Source organism: Lepisosteus platostomus, chromosome 8 (assembly GCF_059453375.1).
Source record: "Lepisosteus platostomus isolate fLepPlt1 chromosome 8, fLepPlt1.hap1, whole genome shotgun sequence".
Lineage (NCBI taxonomy): Eukaryota > Metazoa > Chordata > Actinopteri > Semionotiformes > Lepisosteidae > Lepisosteus > Lepisosteus platostomus.
In genome coordinates this window covers 8279414-8301143 of record NC_142618.1, presented here as the reverse complement: position 1 = coordinate 8301143, position 21730 = coordinate 8279414, and the positions used below count along the sequence as shown (strand labels likewise).

The 21730-nt window shown below is 37.3% G+C and overlaps 1 protein-coding gene across 2 annotated transcripts in view; it reads left to right on the top strand.

Annotated features, from left to right (window-relative positions):
- The window catches only part of c8h8orf34 (chromosome 8 C8orf34 homolog), a 150589-nt gene that overhangs the window by 87711 nt on the left and 41148 nt on the right, over window positions 1-21730 (top strand). The window contains exons 8-10 of one of the 2 annotated variants that reach the window (XM_088642285.1): window positions 11319-11445; window positions 18722-18807; window positions 20794-20867. In XM_088642285.1, the coding sequence (XP_088498411.1) occupies window positions 11319-11445; window positions 18722-18807; window positions 20794-20867 (287 nt within the window). Of the gene's footprint in view, window positions 1-11318; window positions 11455-18721; window positions 18808-20793; window positions 20868-21730 lie in introns of both variants that reach the window. The other variant, XM_088642283.1, reaches the window with a different exon arrangement.

The window sequence follows — 21730 nt, the reverse complement described above, 5'->3', positions numbered from 1 at the left end:
CTGGAAAGAAAAACACAGAAATGATCCAATGTATCTCGCTTAACAAGAACATATCACCTTCACTATGATGGAGGCTGTTATTTAATCATCTCAGATGGACTTGGCGGCAGTGGGGCAAAGTCCTTATTAGTGATGAATCAAAGTTTTGTGTAGACCATCCTGTGAGTGTGGCGCAGATGGACAGAACGTGTTGTGTGTCACAGACCAGTTGATGGTCCCTGTTATGGTATGCGCTATTTGCTACAGAACTCCACTTGCTGTGGTTAGTGGCATTTTGACTGTAAGGTGCTACATTGGTCAAGTACTGTGACCTCACTTCCTGCCCTTCCTGCAGACTTATCATGATGTGGCAACATTCCAGGAAGACAGCAAACATGCTCGTGTAACAACGACTTACTTGTAAGATGAGAATGTGACCATTCTATTGTGGTTGCCCTGCTCTCTAGATTTGCGCCCAATTAAACGTTTGTGGGAAGAGCTGGGATGACATTTGGAAACTAGGGCTCAGCGAACAGGCACATACTTGTCCAGACTCTACAAGAGCAATGGGACAAACAAGAAAGTATCTGCAAGCTGGTGCAAAGCATGCATGGCAGATGTACAGATTGTATTGTTTCCAGCAGTGGCCACACACACTACAAGCCTGTGACTTTCACAGTGGACTCCCTGTTGATAGCAAATGTTAATCAGCTTACAGAATTTACCTCTGTCATATCTGTTTAATAAAATGTCAATGCACCAGATACAAAAAGATTGATTAATCCTCATAATAACTGGGTGAATATGTTGCTGTTGTATTACAGTGCTTTTGATGCTCAGTATATAAACATATTGGACACATTTAAAAGAATACTCTTTCTTTACATAATTTTTAAGTATGTGCCTCGATAATGTTATAATGTTAGAATCATGAATGTGACAACGTCTAGCTCAATTTAGTTTGTTAATTAATATTAAGTATAATCAATTTCTTATTATACTGTTCTATGACACATCTTACAGGTTTATTGAGCACTCATTCATGGCAGCAACTGACAACCAAGGTTTCCAATAAATTAGCTAATGCTAGTTAGTCATTTCTAATACTAGCCAAAACCTTAAAATATCACGTTAGCAGTTGCATGATTAAAATGACTGAAAGTTAAAATAATGGGGTTTCTACTGCCTTATGTACCTAAATATCTGATCTTCTTTATGGGTTATGATATAATCTTACTACATATTACTAATGATACTACTGCAATATTAAATACTGTTTTTCAATAATTAAGGTATAAATAGAATAACGCGAATATACATTATTTATGCTAAGGATTATATATGTGGAATTTAAAAGAGTGCAGATAATTGTTTCTGACTGTGACAGCTGGAAGGTATTGATTGTCTTGTGGGAATCCAGATCACCAGAGTCAGTCATATTTTTAGACACCCCATGGATAATCCTTTTAAAAGGAAGTTACTTTTTACTAAGATCAGGGATACACATTTTGTATGTGAAACAACTGAGTGTTAATTGTATCTGCAGCAACAAATTTAATTTATATTTTGTATGTTTTTTTAAATCAATAATTATATGCTTTTGTTTTGATTGAATTACCATGATTTTTTTATTCAAATGGTAGACCCATTTTAAACAGGTGTAAAAACATGAATATTATAAGTATCAACTTTGATTCTTTTATTTAGAATTGTATTACAAAATTGGTTTATTTTACAAAAATAATAGTTTAAGTGAAAAAGTAGCTAAAATGGAGGAACAGTAAGTTCTCTTTCTGTTAATTACTATTACCATTAAAAATACTATTTGGCATGTGCCCTTTAAAAATCATTTCAGAACAAAAAAACTGCACATGCAAAGACATAATTTAATAGAAAACATAAACATTTCCATTTAAATCAATTTGTATTTTCTTCCCACATATTTATGTAACCTGACTAACTTTCACAACTGATTTTGCTGCAAATCTCTTAAATCGTCTTGAGAAAAGATGTTAGGATTGAATATTTAATTGCACATTTCTGGGAAGGAAAAACACAAATTTAAAACCAAGACATCTATCTTCTAATTAGACAATGAAAGTTGAAATATTGTTTTTATTACGCTGCCAAACAAATGTTTTTTTTTCTTTTTCACATCAAAGAGCTTTGTATTAAGGCAAACCACCAACCAAGAGCTGTGCGTTTTGTTCTTAATGAAATACAAATGCAAACAACATGAGAATTATGAGGCTATGGAGTCTTATGATTCCTGGAGTCTCAGGAATGGCAGACTTTCCCCTTAAATAAGAAGGTAAATATGTCACAAGACACTGTTATTTATATTGGTGCACTGGGTGAAGAAACACAATTCATAAAGTATAATAACCTTCGTGATTTCATTCCAGGCTTTGAAAACCTGCTTTTGTTTTTCATTACGAACTTAGTGTTTACTGCAGGGCAAAATGCAGAAAGACAATGACCTTACTCATCTTTGGCTAAGACCACTGCAACAAAAGAGACTCTTATTGTAAATTGTGTAAATGTGCTCTAATACAGTATGTACTGGACAACATGAGTGGTGCAAATAGTATTTGTTTTGAATGTATTTTACCCCACCTGGCTAAGTGAACATTCGGGTTCCAAGATTCATTTAACCCCAGCTTGTGGGAAAATAACCAAAAATAAAAAATTGTAGAAATTAGTTGCAGCTTATTCCTTCTCATTACAGGGCTAAAGGAATCCACTTTATAAATCCTATTAATCCTATATAATTATAGTACTGTATAATATAAAGTACAGTAATATATAATATGCAGTACTATAATCATAGCTTTATACTATTTTTATATTAAGATTATTATTTATGTTATGATTAAAGTTACTGTGTCAGCCCTTAGGTATTTAGATAATTAAAAAGTTAGGTGCAATGTTTTTAAAATGTGCGATTTTAAGTTGGTATGTTATGAATGATATTTTTAAGAGACATGTAAGAACCCAAATGTAATCAACTGTGTTGGTTCGGAATCTACTGTATCAGCATGATTGATTTTGGTGAATTTTACACGGAAATGATACGGCTCCTTTAGCATTTTGTTTTTGTAAGAGCAGAATCACGAAGTTCACAAAACCTCAACAATGCTGCAACATTATCTTCTCCTTTGCAGATGTTTTGTCTAGCAATGTTGGTTACATGCCTCTTCACCTGTCATCTGCCTTGTCTGAGCATTTGATAGGTCTGTTATGCTGCTGTGGATATCCGGCCTTGCCTGTCGCTACACTGCAGGCAAATATGATCTGCTCTGGAAGTTAGTTACCTTAACCATGTAAGGACTTGTCAAGTGACCTTGATTATCCTCTCATTTCCCCTCGGGACAGTTTTACTGTCCTTGTCTTCTTCTTTTAACTCATATTTTTTATTTTACTCCTTCTTACCTAAGTTTGAGATTGAAATTCAGGGATATAAATATGTGTGCCATTAATTATTTAGATGGATTGTACTGTATATATGCAGCATTAACTGCTTTAGATATATCTTCTTCTGAGAACCTAGGAAGTTGGCTTTGCAATCGAAACTCAGTTACAGTGTCAGGAGGATATTGAAAGAACCATAAACAGACATTCAACACAATGTAATTCTTCCATCCCAGTCATAATGTTTTATAATTGAATGAAACCCATTGCTTTGCATACACCGAACTGTCTTTGAGCTGGTTTTAAAGGGAGCTGGACATTTACATGCAAAACCTTGAGCTAGTTTTAAAGGGAGCTGGACATTTACATGCAAAACCTTTTTTCTTGTGTGATCGAGATTCTCACTGTCATTTTCCATTTCCATTTTCCTCCCATTTTCCCAAAGAGTTTTGCAAATGTTCTGCAAATGAGGGAAATGGAGGGTGGGGCTTGGTATTTAAATTAGACGTGTATAGGCATAATTCAAATACGAAGAGTGAAAAGTGTGTATATTTATATGAGACACTCCTGAGGAAATTTCCATGGTAGAAAGGGTGTGACACATCTGGCAGCTGGGTACTGTAGCACAGATTTGTTAATAGGTGAGTCCAACTCAAATGGACACAAACACAGCTGTAAGGTGCAAGACTAATGCTCTTCATTTTACAGCGTGACAGAAGGGGAAACCACAACCACAGCTCTTCTCTGAGCTCATAACTAGACGTCTTCAGTCAATGTCTATAACACACCTGGCGGCCAAGCTGCTTACCGGATTCACAAAATACTTTCAAAACTCTTCTCAAAATGAAAAAAAGCACACCATGGGTTAAAATTTCTCTATTCCACACAGGAGGATTCCAAAACCTTTACCGACTCAAACTGAGTACTCTCTTTCTCTCTTGCCAATCCCCTGCAAGTCTCTACTTCCTGGTTTTTAAATAATTTTCCTCTAGCTGGTCAGGTGACTGAGGGCAACAGGACATGGCCCATAGCTTTTTTTAGGCCAGAGCTGTCATCGTGCCTGAGCTCGCTGTTCCATCAAAACAAAGTGCAGATGCACTGAGGGATCTTGTCTGTGTTTTCAAACGAATTGTATATTGTCAGCTCCGGCACCGATTTCAAACATGACTGGAGAGACATTGTACGTGCATCTACATTATGTCACTAATATGGATTTTGGTCATTTTATGTAATTATTCACAAATAATTACATTTTCTGTGTTGAGTTATTTCAAGCTTTGAAATTTTAGCCTCCCTGATGCTGCGGATATTGACTGCTGGGTCATCCCAAAGTAGGGGTACCTGGTTGGAAATTGAATTTAGATAAGAGAAGAAGGGCACTTATAGAAGAGATTGAGTCTGTTAGGACAACAGTTTAAACAAGCAGACGACAGCCGCTACATGAGTGGGTAATGTAGTGTCCTGTGGCTCCCCACAGGCATGAAGTCTGGGATGCCTAAAATGGAGATCCCAGTAAAGCAAGTAGATCTCCACCAGATCCTGAGACAAGATTTGATGTCTGATGTCATCACAGATATCACCACGAGTATAGGCATTTCTGTTATGTGTCTTGCTGATCATCTGCTTAGATTAAACAAAAATCTCTATCAAGTATGACTTAGAACTAAATAACGTATGCAGTTAAAAAATGAATGGTTAAGTATTGCAAAAATATTATAGTGTTTTTGTATTATGTGTTATTCATTTGGGTGTTATTTGATATATACAGTATTCAGGTCCTAATGAAGGAAAAGTTAAAATATCTCGATGCAGAGCAGCTAATTATTCATTCATGGTTTTGTAATCACAGAATGTCACAGATAAAGCTTCACACATAACGTTCATAACATTTAGGTACTGTGTTGTAATGTAAAAACAGTTCTAGTATTGAGATTTTTATTAATGTTGTAATTGCTTCTTCCTTCTTTGTTGTTAAAAAAATAATAAGACTTAATGATGTTAATCAATCTGTTTGACGTGCTAGGTTAGAGAAGTGCCGTTGCAAATCAAAAGACATACCATAGTGGACTTAGCCTGGGCTTATTGCAGTCTTAACACTTCCTTCAGGGTATCATGGTGCAGTGTGACTGCCTGCCCACCTACAGTGCCTTCAAAACGTATTTACCCCCCACTGAACTATTGCAAATCTTGTTGTGTTACAAGCAGAATTTAAATTTAAATCATTTAAATGTTTTTTTTCTCTTAATTCACACAACATATGCAATAAAAGGTGCAAACATATTTTTACTGTGAAACAAACATTATGAAAAATTAAAGACAGAAATATCTTATTTATGCATTCATCCTCCTGAGTCAATACTTTGTAGAAACACCGTTTGAAGCAATTATAGTTTTGAGTTTTCTCGGATATGTTTCTTTCTGCATTGCACATCTGGATCTGGTCCATTTGAAGGACATTCATCTTCTCATTCTGAAGTCGCTCCAGTGTCGCTCTGGCTATATTCTTGGGATCGTTATCCTTTGAAGATGATTCTTTGCTCCAGTCTGAAGTCTTTTGTTGACTTAGAAGCATGTTCACCTCAATAATTTAACTGCATCAGACTCAGTTCATTGTTCCCTCTATCTTGAAAGGTGCCCCAGTCCCAATCCCCGAAAAACATCCCCATAAAGTAATACTGCCACTACCAAGCTTCATGGCAGGGATGGTGTTACACTGATGGCGTGCTGTGTTAAGGCACATCAGGCACAGCACTTTGCATCAGGCTAAAGAGTTCAATTTTTGTTTCATCGGTCCAGTGAATTTTTTACCTCAAAATCTTATGGATTTCTTCAGAGTCAACAGCAAAACATGAACCAGAGGAGCCAGAGGCCACAAACAAAAGAAAAACTAAGGAGATGTTCATTTGAAACAGAGAACAGTAGGCAGTACTGTACAAAGAGAGTTTTGGAAGTATATAACAAGCTACCCAGTTATATTGTCAAAAGTGGTACTGTTGCTTTTGGCAACGTTACTGTTTAGGGCCATTGGATCTAGTTGTTACGACAAACCAAACAAAAGGCAGTGGGACCAAATGGCCTCCTGTTATTTGCAAATTCTGCTCTTATTGCTCTTATAAAATAAAGATTTCATAACATAAATGTTACAATTTGGAACAATACCATTGCTTTGTTTTTTTGTTTTCTGTTTTTCTGTTTTGACAAGCGAGTTTCTAAAAAAGCTGAAATCTTACACCCTGGAGGGTAAAATGTGACATTCTTTTTATTTACCTTAGTGATTTCAAACTGATTTTATTTACAACCAGCATTTGCTCGGATAACATCTCTTACATACCTTTCCCCTCCATCTCAGGGGCGCGGACCCATTACTGTATATTTATAAAGTGAGACTTCAGAGCCATGCATGGCTGGTTGAAAGTGGTTTAATAAGGGTAATGTGTGTGCTGACAAGAAGAGGTTTGGGTGTGAAGACTGTTGTTTTGTCTAGCAGTGAGCCAGGTGGATGACAGTTACTGTTTGTATATCAGCCTCCTAGTACTTGTAAAAGTGCAGTAAACTAAATGAAATCTGAGTCAATAATATGTTAATACTGTACACATCCTTGGGGGTTTCACAGTTAACATACCACTGTGAAAGAAAGTCTAAACACTACCATGTGTAACTCAGCCAATAATCTATCTTTAGCCTGAACTAATGGGTTTTCACACATACCCTTTGGTAATCTGTGTTTATGTTAGCTGTTGGCTTTTTGTCTCAAATCTAGATATCAAGGCAATCTGAAAACAGCTGTTTGACGACAAGGACAACACTTTTATTTCCTACAAAACACATCTATCATGAGGAGGGAAAACAACAACTTTAGACCCATAGCTTTTTCATGAAAATAGATCAGACTCCTGTCAAGCTAGATGAAGCTCTGTGTAGAGTCTGAAAGTAGATTTTTGGCTGAGGAATTGGCCCCTTTGTGAGACAAGCAGATCCACATGAAGAAAAACAAATTAAATCTCCTAGAGAAAAAAGTTCAATGTGGTAAGTCATCTCATAGATTTAAAATTAAGGATGGGTTTAAAAGTTCATTCATTTGTTTTCTCTGGTTTTAGATATACAGTGAGAGGGATAGGAAGCTGATGAGGATGACAGCACTTTTCCACAGATTTTCCATTCAAAAAGACAGCAGTGCAATATACTGATAGTCTTTCAAGGGCACAAATACAGACTTTCGCATGCTATACTGTCTCGGTGTACTGGGCTTTAACATTGTGCTGTAAAAAAATACAGCTCTGAGAAGAATGACTTGCATACTTCAGTCAACCACATTTCCCAGAACAAATTTAGGTTTTGCTTTAACACTCACATTCCACCCTCCATCAACAAAAAGGAAAGGGTGCTGTAGAATCCATAAGGAGCCACGCTCCTTAGGTTTTCTGTTCATCCTTTTCTGTATCAGGTCTTAATCTGCTCTTTTAAAACAAAACACCGCAGATTTACAGCGGTTCTCTGGTGAACTCTACATCAAACCTGGTGGCCCGTTAACTGGCGTGTGACCCCTGGAGCAACTTTAACACTGGCAACACAGCTGGCTCCCATACCCAGAGGACTGAGCAGGCGTGAATTTGAGACGTTCCCACGAAGAGTCACAGTCCCACTTCTGAGGTGGCCTCCAGCAGTTACACAGTTCATTTGGATCCTAGCAGCTGTGATAAATGAGATATTTAATATCACAGTACTTAATGGTATTTCACAAGCATGAGTGTCTCTGGATGTGGGGCGACAGCTCAGCACTTCACAAAGCCTCAAGGAACAGCTTGAGCCTTAGGCCTTTTTAGCTTCAAATCTGCGTCTTTTTTTTTTCAATGCCTTTCAATTAAATGTATCATTTGTTTGCTCAATTTATATTTAGCATGCAAAATAGAATCGTCATTTATCTAAATGTGATGATTATTGATTTGACATCAGTCTTGTATTACACTTACTGTAGCTTTATGTAATGCTGTGAATAGAGACATGAACTATGCAGAAATGCCTAGGCAAAAATATGGCAACGACTGTCTAAGCTGTTAGTAAATGTTACCATCACAGGTAATATCATGAAATCATTATTTCACAGAATCATGCAATTTATAAACATTTTACCCTCAATATTATTAGACAATTCATTCAGGGCTAACAAGGAATATGTTACTAATTTATTACGATATGTTTTTTTAGATAAAAAATCCAAAATACATGGCAAAAACTTTTCTTGATTTTAAATGTATTTATTGATTAAGCAGAATCTATGAAAATGTGCTTCAGTGTAAATAGGTGCATGACCTCTCTCGTGCTGTGTTCCAACTTGTCTGAAAGGAGAGATAAAGCAAAATGTATCACTTGCAGAAACAGAGCCCCTGCAGCACAGTATAACTTGTAGGTTTAATTTGCTGTCAAAGGGGGAACTCTTACGAAATGCATTGATGTCAAACATCAGTGATTTACCAAAGTCTTTCATTGCTTGTTAAGCTTAAACATCATAAAAGATGCATAAGGCTACCAGTATATCCATGTGCAAAGTTTGCACATTGTAGATCACTGCAAGGGTTGTATTTCAGGTCTTGTGCAAGCCATAAAGCTTGTATACATTCAAGTGTAGTACATTTAGAAAATGAAGATTTTCCTGATATATAAAAATGTGTAAATATGTTACAGCGTGGATTCTCCACACCTTTCCTCCCCTAGCACCCCACTGAAAAGGTATAGGGCACAGATTTCTGTTAATCACTTTACAGTAGCCTCACATGGTCGGGAGCTGTGAATACGCTCCCTTCGGCCGAGGAGTAAGAAGTTCTTCCTCACCGACACTTAATAATTTTTCATCCCTGGTGAACCCAGTAGTCCCGAAGCTAATCAAACAAAAGCACTGCGTGTGGGAAACCTCATCTGAGCAAAGAACAGCTGCGTGAAAACGATAATCAAAACGTGGTCCTCTGCTGTATTTCAAGCCCTGGGCTGCTGATAGGTCATGGCTGCCAAAACTGAAAGTGCCTTTTCTGCACCTGTTTCTAGCTACATTCTGAGATGACTAACGCATGTTGTAAACACATGGATCTTTTTGGATTCTCCTACAGTACACAGAGGAGTACAGAAGCTCGGTGTGAGGAGCAGCTTGTGTCTATAAACTGCCTGTGAGGTCCTACTTCCCCGCTGTCCTTTCCCATCTTCAGTACAGTTACTGCAGCAATAGAGCCAAGATCAACATTATAATGAGCATCAGCAGACTTGTTTATTAAGGAACTGATATCCTTCAGTGAACGAGTTAAAAAATCTCCAATTCTTGAATTATCACCTTGACTAATGTTTTTAGCTCAATTTTGTGGATATTTTTGGGGTTGCTGTTTACCCCGCACTTCTTGCTGAGAATCAGTCGCAGAGGAAGAAGTTTATGATATGGAAAATAAATGCATTCAGAACTAAAAACCTCTTCTGAGCTGTAATATTGATGTTTTACTGTTTTACTGCATGTTTTACTGCACTACGTAACACTTACAGTAAATATGTTAAATATGTTACAGCAGGACTGCTGGTAGATAATAATAAATGCTTACACTTATATAGCGCTTTTCTGGGCACTCCACTCAAAGCTCTTTACAGGTAATGTCCTGTAAATGTGCAGCATCCACCTGAATGATGCAACAGCAGCCATAGTGCGCCAGAACGCTCACCCCACATCAGCTATCAGTGGGGAGGAGAGCAGAGTAATGAAGACAATTCATACAGTAGATGGGGATTATTAGCAGGCCATGATTGGTAAGGCCAATGGGAAATTTGGCCAGGACACTGGGGTAACACCCTACTCTTTTCGAGAAACGCCCTGGGATTTGGAATGACCACAGAGAGTCAGGACCTCGGTTTTCCGTCTCATTGGAAGGACCGTGCCTGTTTACAGTATAGTGTCACTATACTGGGGCATGAGGACTCACATGGACCGCAGGGTGAGCGCCCCCTGCTGGCCCCTAGATAGGTAGGTAGGTAGGTCCCTTTTAAGGCCATCAAGGCCCATGGGGAATGGGGGGCAAGGGCACTGGAGGTGGAGGTGATGTGGTCAGCATCACGCTCCGGCCGGCCTATTACCCCCAGAAGGATTAACCCCCGGTACTCATTTGGAAATCAGACTAAGTGGACATGGGAGCCGTCTGGAAGGACTTAGAGCAAGCTCCATCACTTGTCCCTACTTGGGATTGAACCCGGGATCTTCCAGTCAGGAGCTAGACTGCTGGCAGTGTCATAATTAGAATGCTGCGATCAACTTGAGAGATGTTTAAATGTCATTTCCTGAAAGTTGTTGGAAAGATTACAAAAGTGTTGGTCACCAAAGAAATTAAGAGTTTTGGTGTTTGTTTTATCACTGTGGTAACCTATGTGCTTGAAGTCACATTGTCATAAGTCATTATTAATCAAATTCCATATATTTGGGGGTGGGGGTACAACACAGTCAAAGTTTTAGACTTTTGCACAAATCAAAATTGCATGGACAGAGGGACTGTAAAGAAACCACGTTAGAGTTATGAGGACCTTTCTGAGTACTTGCTTTCATTATTTGTATTTAGTAGGAGTGTCTTTATTGCATACAGAAGTCAAAGCAGAAAAAACACACAGCTTTGTGAAGTCCCTCACAAAATACTGCTGTCAGATTATTAAAATGTGACATTTCCTGACCTTTGTATAAGCCCTTGAGTCTCAGTTCTTCCTTTTTCTTCATTAAATGAATCAAATTCAATACATTTGTCTTTATTCAACTGTAAATGTCCAAAGAGAAATTTCAGTCCGTTGTTTTTTAAATCAATGGAAAATAATGAAAAGAAAAGTATTTTGTCTTTGATTGTTCAGAGACAGAAACACTGTGTATTATTACGTCTCGGTGAACCAGTTTTTCTCTCTTGTCCCTGTGCTCACAGAGGATCTGGACGACCTGCGAATGGAGGGCGTCACCAGTCTGGCACCTTCTGGCAGCAAGTTCAGTCAGGGCCGCAGCTCTTACTGCCCTGAGCCACAGGCCAGGGTTACACTGAACATCTGCTCAAGGTGTGCAAGGTAATCTCTACCTTCTGTGTCACTATGTCAATCGCTACAGTTTACCAGTGATACTTTGTCAGTATTTGCTCAGGCTCAGTTAAAAATCGTACACAGAGAATAAGCATAAGCACAGCTTGACATGCTACGTCAACATGCTGCTGTACGTCACTTAGAAAATGCTTTATTTATGAGAGAGAGGAGTTTATTTGCCATCAGTACATCTTTATTGAGATTCTTACTCACTCCAATTTTGGGGGCTGCGCTCAGTAGAGTAGACAACACAGAACAAGAGAAAACACCACACGACGTGCACAGTACGTTACAAAACAGTAAAAAATAAGTATTGAAAGTCACAGGCCATCATGCACAATATAACACAACATGTTGTACATGATGATCGGCTGAAACAATCATTATTTTAGGTAATTTAGGCACTTAAATAACCCACAGTTTAGAGGAATATATTTCACTGTCCTTTTGTTAGACACTAAAACACTTCCTTGCACCTTTCAGTAAAGCCAAAAATGGTCCTAGATTTTAATACAAGACCCACTTGTAGTGTTTGTTTATTTTATTCTTATCAGCGCTCTGTAATTGGATATACACTGAGCATACTATTTGGTATTTTATTTCGGAAGGCTCTTGATAAAGATCCTCATAGCAGATTTAATTTTCAAATTTCAGAAAATAAGCATCCAAGCTAATGTGTGCTTGGATTGAGAACTGGGCTAATGCAGGGTAGTCAAACTGAGTTGCAATGGCAGGCTAGATTCTACTAAAATGTAATATATAGAGCCATACATACCTTACATAAATACAGTTTTGAACATTATTTGAAATAATGTATTAAAGATTAAGAATTAAACAGTATAGAACCTACTGTACTTCACAGTACTGCTAAAAACAATTCCTGATTCCTGTCAAATGTCTTGGCTGTGACAACTTTTTAAGCATTGAGTTCAGGCATGCATTCATAAAATGAGAGCGAAGGCTTGACTTGTTTGTGTGCATTTGCAGAAAAAAGGCTGTTGTCCCCAACATGGTTTCAATCATTCTGGAAAGGTTGTTTCAAATAATAATAATAATAATAATAATAATAATAATAATAATAATAATAATAATAATAATTGCTTACACTTATATAGCGCTTTTCTGGACACTCCACTCAAGCGCTTTACAGGTAATGGGGACTCCCCTCCACCACCACCAATGTGCAGCCCCACCTGGATGATGCGACGGCAGCCATAGTGCGCCAGAACGCTCACCACACATCAGCTATCAGTGGGGAGGAGAGTAGAGTAATGTAGCCAATTCATAGAGGGGGATTATTAGGAGGCCATGATTGGTAAGGGCCAATGGGAAATTTGGCCAGGACACTGGGGTTACACCCCTACTCTTTTCGAGAAACGCCCTGGGATTTTTAATGACCACAGAGAGTCAGGACCTTTGCAGGAAATTTGCTTTGTTGTGACCACCCTGGCATGGATTCAGAAATACAAACCAGAAAAATTGCGTAAAATCTGAAAGATATGCTTCCTAGGCTTTCCTTAATCCTAAGGGAGTCCCACAAGGGCCTGTTCTGGGTCTTACGCATTAATCCATCTATATTAAGAAAAATTGCTATATTATCGCTGTATTATTATCAAATGGACCCACTCCATCAGATTTAATCATTACTTTTGTGCTCGGTTTCTATAATATTCAGTCAAATTTCAGAAAACTGCTTACCTTTGCTAAAATTATATTTATTCCATTTAATTAAAAATTAAAAACTGCTCCCTTAATAATGATTAGAACATTTTTTTACTTTAACCTGAATAAATTTTATCATGGTTTATAAATATGAAGGCATTTGACGGGGAAGTGCTTTAACTTTTAAACTCATATTGACAAATTAAGTCAAGCTTAGACTTGCTCTCCTTCTTTGCTACATATCCTGTTTTACACATTCCTCTAGGCAAACTCTAGTTCAGATGTCCATAATCCCCAGTCTTGGACTATGGTTTGCAGTATGACCTTTAAATCTGTTCTTGTGAAACTTCATATCTTATACTAATCTGCTGTGAAATGTATCACTATTGCTTCCTGTCGCATTCATCATTGTATCCTTTAGTCTTTGATCATGGTTGTTCCTCTCTGCACACTAGCCAAATGCATCATCGATTTAGATTATTTTACAATAATTTATTGCAGTTTTCTTTACTATCGTACATTCAAAGGTGTACTATTTTTATCAAATGGAAACTCCCAAGAGTAACTACTGACCTAGGGTGCAAGTCAGTTTAATTTGCCTCTGCAAATTACTGGAACAATCTGGAGAGTAAGCTGAAACTCTTTGTCTTCGTATATGACGTTATTTTTCTACATTATTATTTTCTTTCTTTCCCTGTTCATCTTCTGCTTAATATTATCATGAGCCTCTTGGATCACAGGTTACCATTGTAAACTATTATTTTTGACTGGTTTATATGGTTAAATTAGGAATTATTAAGATATTAAGACATTAAGACATAAACTGATTTGTCATGTGACCTGTACCCACTAACGATGATACAAGTGAACTTTCACCACTAGATTTGAAAAAGATGCCCACATTTTAATGTATATGTTTGCTCAAAAAACAGCAGGTATTACATTCTTCTAAATTTGTATTGAAGGAAGTGCCAGGGTGCAAAAGCTGACAACAATACTGTTTTTTATTTGAACAATATTTATTTGAAAGAGTAGAGTAAGTTCTGTTGATAAATATTTATGATTTATGGTAGCATCACCGGACCTCATTTAGAAAATAACAGCGCAAGTAGAAAAATAAATTATAAGCAACTACAGGACCACAAATCATGTCAAACAGGTCTGAATATATTCTCCAGGTGCAGACCCAAGAAACGTAGGCTTTACTTGTCTTCTGTAACAGTCAGTAACAGTGCAACACTCCCTTTTCTCGTTGCTAAGTCGCCTCAAGAACTTCCCCGTCCTTGTGAGCAGTCTGTTTTTCCAAACACACGCAATGACTTGCAGAGTGGATACGTAACATGGCATGCTGAGAGTTTCAAGTTCAAGAAAGTGTGTTTCAGATTAACAAAAATATTGTTTTGTCGTTGCAAGTCCTAGCACAAACTAAATTTTGTGTGCTACGTTTTCCTACCCTATGCCATATATTTCTGCTAAAATAACATGAAGTTCACAATGTAGTTTTAAAGAACACATGTAACAGAAATCTATTGGCTTACTTAAAAAAAAGTAATTCTATACAGTTAAAGAAATACCTAAAAGAGCTGATGTATATCTTCAGGATAAGGATTAGAGTGGAAACTCAAGAGGACCTTTTTGTGTTTTGAATTTACTTCTCCGTTGACAGTAATATAAAGATATGACTGCAGTATAAGATATCAGAAAAACGTTGTTTCCTCTTCTTATATCTATCTACAGTCTACACAGTTGTAAGGATGAGTTATCTTAAACGCATTCCAAATTTGTTTGCTTTTACTACACAGACAAACTTCGATAATTTCAGCATTATCACTTATTTTTAAAAACATTTCCTGTTCAAAACCACAGGGCCAAATCTTTTGCCCAGATTTCTTTCTGATTCATTAATCATGCTCATGCACTGCTGAAACTCGATGCCAAAACCTGATAAAATTGCATCTTTGAGATGAAACAGTTGGTACAATCATGCCAGCATGTTTTTAAATTTTGTTTTCTTATTTCCTTGGTTGTTTCTATACAAATAGACAGCTTATCTGTTTTCCAGAATGCATGAATATCCTATTTTACAGTACACAGGAAATTTAAATGCAATCAGTATTTTTACTTGGAGCATTATCACGAGAGGAAGGAAGATTAAATTCAGTGGATTTTATCTCTCTTATCCCTTGCTCTTTTACTTGACTATAGTGCTTCCACATGGTGAAATGAGCTGATTATCTTAATGTAACAGTTTAAGAGCCATTCATTAATTACCAACCAATACAAACAATAGAAACCACAGAAATTTTGTTCCTACTGTAAATGCCAATCAAATTTGATTGAAATATCCAAATGAGTCATTTGAGGTTTAGTGCTCAAGAAGGATCTCCTTTTCCCTCAAAGATGCTGAATATTTTGATTTATCAATCCTTCAGCAGAGTTTACAGGCAATACTAATCACTAATCACCAATCCCAGAGCCTGTTTATCTCACATACAGTAGCAGATCGGCGGTTAACTGCTATTTTGCAGATGGTTGTAGTTTTACTGTATTTTTGCCATTTTTTATTTCGTTTTTTGTCGAATGAGAGGTTTTTGTTGAATGAGAGTACTGTGGTCAGTGGAAGGGAAGTGGATGTAGAACTATGATATTTGAAATGCTTAACTGAATTTCAGGAGGAATGACAACAACCAAGCTGCTTTTGTCCCAGCTGTTCTGAATCAGAATCGATGGCAACGTTATGTCTTGAAAGCGTGTGTGATATACAGTATCATTCACAAGTTGCTTTTGCTCACATTCCTCCTCCACCTGTGCAGCTCTATGGTTTTCTCATCACTGCCCGTCGGGCCCCAGTCTGCTCATCCTATAGCCAGGGAGGTAGGACCTCACACAAGAGGGTCAAGTCAGATCTTACTATACCTACTGCAAATGCTCAATTCACATCCTCAGATGCCTGGAATTTATTTATCCCTCAGGCAATAATTATTGTTAATAATGATTAAACACACCGGACTCTAAGGGCAAGAAATTTGTCTTACAAAATTTGAAATGTTGTGAAAGCACGGCAGCTGCTAATTGCATTTTAAAAGAGGGTTTCATTCATTTGTAAAATAAACACCAGAAGCACTAGATATACTTTCTGCCTTACAGAAAGTGATTGGTATTATTTTAGGTTCTGACGCCTGTACTACACTACCCACCTAACCCCAAGGGTTGCGACACCAGAGGCGAATGTGAAGTCTTTTCTAATTTGGGGATTTGATGGCAGTGTAAAAATAGCGTAAGCTTTTCAACGTATTCAAAAGTGCGTATTTGAATAAAAATTCACATCCTGAGCATTTACTTCTCATATTTTCAGCTTCCGCATGGGGAATTTTCTCCCTTTGTTTTTAATTTGGCTGTAGAATTCTTCGGCCTCGTTTTCTTCTTGGACAGAGTGCTGCTGCTTTCTTGCGGCATGCTTTTCAGCGTAGCATTGCCATAGTCTCTGTACTGTATATTCATTTTGGTCAATTAAGCAGAAACATGCCTTGAGCCACAACTTCCATTATGAAACATGTCCCATATACAGTACAGTCCATCCCATTCCATAACATCCTGGTTCCAGCCTTTACAAATCAAAATTATAAGGCAGGTGGCTCCATTAACTAAATTGTGTTTATGTAGTGAGTGTTTTATTGAATGGCAGTGGGAACTGTAGCACACAGAAGACCGTTAATTTAAACCAGCCATTATCTGCGCTGCTTCAATGGGTCCAGTGGAGACAGTACAGCACTAACATGTAAAGAAACACCTTGTGCTGTACACAGTGGCATGGGTGGCAAAACTAAAGGGCATTTGTTTGCTTTTTATTATTTTTTTGTAGGATTGTTTTAAGGGAATAAAATTTTAATAGTCTACTTTTCTACATCATAGCATTAATTAAATGGGGTGTGTGATATTTTTTGATGTTTTATGGAACTGTTTATGATTTAATTATAGATGCAAAGAAACCGGATTTGCTATTACTGGCTGCAGACTTTCTGTGTTTCACAAAGTGAGAAGCATGAATCATTTCCAAGATGCACCACTTTATCCAGGCAGACGAGAATCCCTTTTCAACTAGGGGAAATGTTAGTGTACTGAATGCATTTTCTAGGAAGCAAAACATTCCAGTACAAAAATAACAGAAGAGGTGGGCTTTAAAAGATTCCAAACAGCTGCTGATATCATCATTGCACTTTTCATATCACTGTTGTGGTGACCTCTTCCTAAACATAATATCTGTAGAATACATCTTCACTTTCCTCTCGGTCGTTTACTATTGTTACTGTACATACCTACTGTATGATCCAACATTTCTGATTCCATATAAAGGCGATAAGACCGATGGACACATAACATGTTTGTTTAATCAACCTTTTTCAATGGGGACACTAAGTCTCCAGAGTTTCAGTCAAGCAAAATGCATTGTGTCATTTCTAAAGCTGTTTTGATTCCAGTGGGGATGTAAGTGTTATTCTCAATTAATTAGGCATAGCCACTGTTCGATGTAGTTTTTTATCTGTGTGAAAATTCATCAAGTTCTGACCTAAGATAGATGGTTTTCCATTTTATGTCTTAATCTGTTTTGTGTTTAAATTTCTTATGGGTTGGGACCTTTTTATTTTACACATGTAATTCATAATGAGTATCCAAGCCATTTTTTTCTGAATTTGATTAATCTGGATGGTATCTTATGGTTGTCTAAAATGTTCATTCTTTGAACAACAGAATTAACTACACAGGAAATAAAACATCTTACTTTATGTAATTCAATTTTTGTAGAAAAACAGCAAAGTAGATTAAAAAAAAACATTTCTCTCTAAAGCATGCTGCAATGATTGTTTTTTAGAATGTATTAATTTAATATCATTATAATGCTTGCATTAATTAATAATCATTGCAGAAAAACACACTTGTCCTTGTAACCGATCTCAACTACCCTAAAAGGCATATTCTTGAAATATAATTTCAAATGTACAGATTTAAGTTATGCTTGGAATTTAAAAAAATAGATATATAAAATATATCAGTGTATAAAACAAACAAAATAAATTAATAATTCATATTTCTGTTTTCATGTGTTGCTGTTTGTGGTTATATGAAAGTTGTACAGTATAAATTATTTTAATCTGAAAGTTAACTGCAAGCATGTTGATTTATCAGTAGGAAATAAGGAGACATTAATTGGATTGCCAAATTACCAAAGGTTTACAAACAATTTTTCTTCAGAAATTTTATCTGAAAAAAAAAAGAACAATAATAAAAAATATGTGTTTTGACTTTGTTTCAGGTACTCATCTAACAGCTGCTATGGCATAATGTATTATTTTAGATTTGTAAAATTAAATTAATGTACATTAAAATCATAAATATAAATCAAAATTGCCTCTAGAAACAATCAGGTGATAATTGTTATAGAATGAATAGAATATTAACAAAACATATTAGAAGGTGTAGTCTTTGCAACACGCAATCTGAACCTAGTGGTCATCTCACTTTCTTGAATCCTCCATGACGTCATCAAAGGTGCAGACTATCAATAACATTCTTCCTCCTCATCCGTTTCATTCAGGCTCCAAGGTGACAGTCTCTTGGAGGCAAGGGATGAAGACCTTCACACCGCCCAGTCCCCTGAGCAAGCTGTTCCCGAAATTGTCTGTAAGTAGTGGCGCCAGCAATCATCAGATCTGCTCAGAAATCTACTACAAATCGAAAATGCCATCACCTCCACACCTGTACAACTCTTCTTTTCACAATTCATTAACTGTATATAAAACCGTTTGAATAGAAACAGCAGTAAAGAGCATTCAAGATGTCCTTCGTCGATTGCTTATCTAATACAGTGCTTGTCGTATTAAAAGTATTAAGTGTCATTTTACAAACCTACCTAAAATTCATTATTGTAAGAGTTGCCATCAATCCTGAGTTTGAAACTGAATACAAGAGTGTTTGAATTTTACAAGGTTAAGGCAGTGAAGTTAATTAGCAATTTTTTTAAAAAAATAAACTTTATTTTACAACAGACATCTTACAATGAGTACACACTCTAACAAACCATAACAGCTCTACTGAATTAAAGAAATGTTCTACAGGTTATCAATCTATGCAAATGGTGGCTGGGGCTGGATTTGTGAATTTTCCACTAATTACTCTTCACAGTTTGATGCGAAGACCATTATTTTGCAGCACAGTGCCATCTGATGTCCATATACTGTACCTCTGATGACAGCAACTCAGCAATTCTTAGGGTCATGGAAACCATTATGATAAAATTATGTTGGCTGGTCCTTGGGCTGGTTCAAACCTGCTGGTTCAAATCTGAGTCATGTTACCAGCCGCCTGTGGTCACTATCACCCAAGGGGCAACGCAGGAGAATGATGGGCATAAGACAGTCAGAATCCTTTTGGCTTTTGGTAAAACTGTGACTTTCCATGTGCCTGCAGGCTTGCCCAGACCTCAGTGAGAGATATTTTTTGCTCAGTTTCCTGACAACTTAGTTTCCTGACAGCCTGCAGAGTGTCAGAAATGAATGCTTCTGACAGGCGGGCGTGTCAGCTGAACATGCCTACAGGTCCTCTTTTTTCCTGTGCAAGCACACTCTATTTCTGGAAAACCAAGTCCTGAACAATTGCCGATACCAAATTAATTACATTTGCTTAATAATAACCTAAAATAATTGGCAACTGTAAATATGTCTGAAAAACAAGGCCATACTTGCATTGCCACTTGGACCTCATCATCACTGAACATCCAACTTCGAAGAGCTTCTTGAACCATGGTTGCTCCATCAAGGAAGAAGGCAGCCCTGAAAGGCAAAGGACATCGTTCTTCAACATGACTTGTACCCACCTGTGAAACAGACTTCTGTGCAGGGCTATGCAGAGCTCAGTTTTGAACCATTTTCTCATTCACCTTACATCTCTATATGTTGCACTTTCATCATGTTTCGTGTTTGGATAAAGGAACTACAGTGATGATGACGAGATCTAAGAGGAGCTTCATGTGTGGCTCAGGGATGAAGTACAAACACTTTATTACAGGAAGAGTAATAACCTGTCTAGGGCTGGCAGACATATAAATGTGAAGATATAAATATGGCCCTTTGGAAGCATAATTATTAGGGCATACTTGACAAATTGCCTTCATGATCTGACTCACCCATTGGCAAGAGTTTGTGCATGATTGGGCTCAGGACTCAGAACTGGAAAGGTGTGGGTTCAAGTCCTAGGTGAAGTGATCCTGTTGTACTCTTGAGCAAGGTACTTCACGCCGATTGCCCCAGTACGATGCCCAGCAGTAGAAATGGGTACAAACATTGAGTCGCTTTGGACGAAAATGTCAGGCAGATAAATGGATAACAATACCCTTGTATAAGTTGAACGTTTTTAAATGAGTCATTTTAAATATATAAGCTGTCGACATTTTAAAACTATAGAAATAAGTCAACAGATGTGTTAAAAAAGTAGTGTGCGATTCTTTAAAAAAAATACTTGGCAGAAAAACTGAAACTCATTTGTCTACTTTTTTTTTCTACCTGTGCGTGAACTGGCAGTTAATTACTAGTTGTAAGCTATGTTTGGGAGCAATTATTTCTGAGAGCTGATGTAAGTGTGCAGTGAGTACTGTTCTGTTGTCTGGATCAGGTCCACTGCCTGGGGCAGAAACACTGATGGAGGAAGATGAAGAATTTGAGAGTGCTTCTCAAGTGACAGGCCCAGTAAGTAATATTCAATTACTGAATAATCCCTGATCGTGTTACGTGATTAATTAAATATCCCATTTGTTGTTCATGATCTTTACAGTAAAAGTGACAGTTAAATTTTAAGTTTGCTGGCAGAAAGGAGTGGTCCAGGCTTGAAAACAGCTGCCATTTTTAGCACTTCTTTGTTATGTCACTGTCCACAGTCATAGATAGTACTTTGCAATTAATTCCACCCCAATGCTTATTTTTATTTTTAAATGAATTATGATGAAATACGTTACTGCACACATACAGTAATTCACTTATTCATTTATTCAGTTATCCTTTCTGCACAGTAAGTAGTGTTTGGGAGAGCCATTTTTGCTGACCATCTTCACTTACATAAGTTATTCACAGTGTATACATACTCTAAAACACAGAGCAGTTCAACTGGAGTGATAAATTACTGTGGTTTACAAAACATGGCAGTGGAAAGTGTGTGCGGAAGAAAGGAAAGAGGATTCCAGGTTGAGATCATGGGCTACAGCTCCTTTTCCATACCAACAGGACTACAGATTTCCTGTTCTTCGTATCCACCATCTCTATGCTGAAATGGGGGAGACACAGTCAAGTGAGGTAGACCTGAAATGCACAAGTTAGTAAAGCAAGTCAGCCAATGCACAGTTAGGGAACAAGTAAAGGTTTATTACATGCTGAAAAGAGAAGAAAAACTCAGTATTTCAGCTGTGGAGCCTTTTTTGGGTGTCTGAAGGGACACCCGAAGAAGGCTCCACAGCCGAAATGTTGTGTTTCTCTTCTTCTCTTTTCAGTATGGAATAAACCTTTACTTGTTCCTTGCAGCCTACGCATGCTGATGCGTCTACCTACAGTACTTTAAC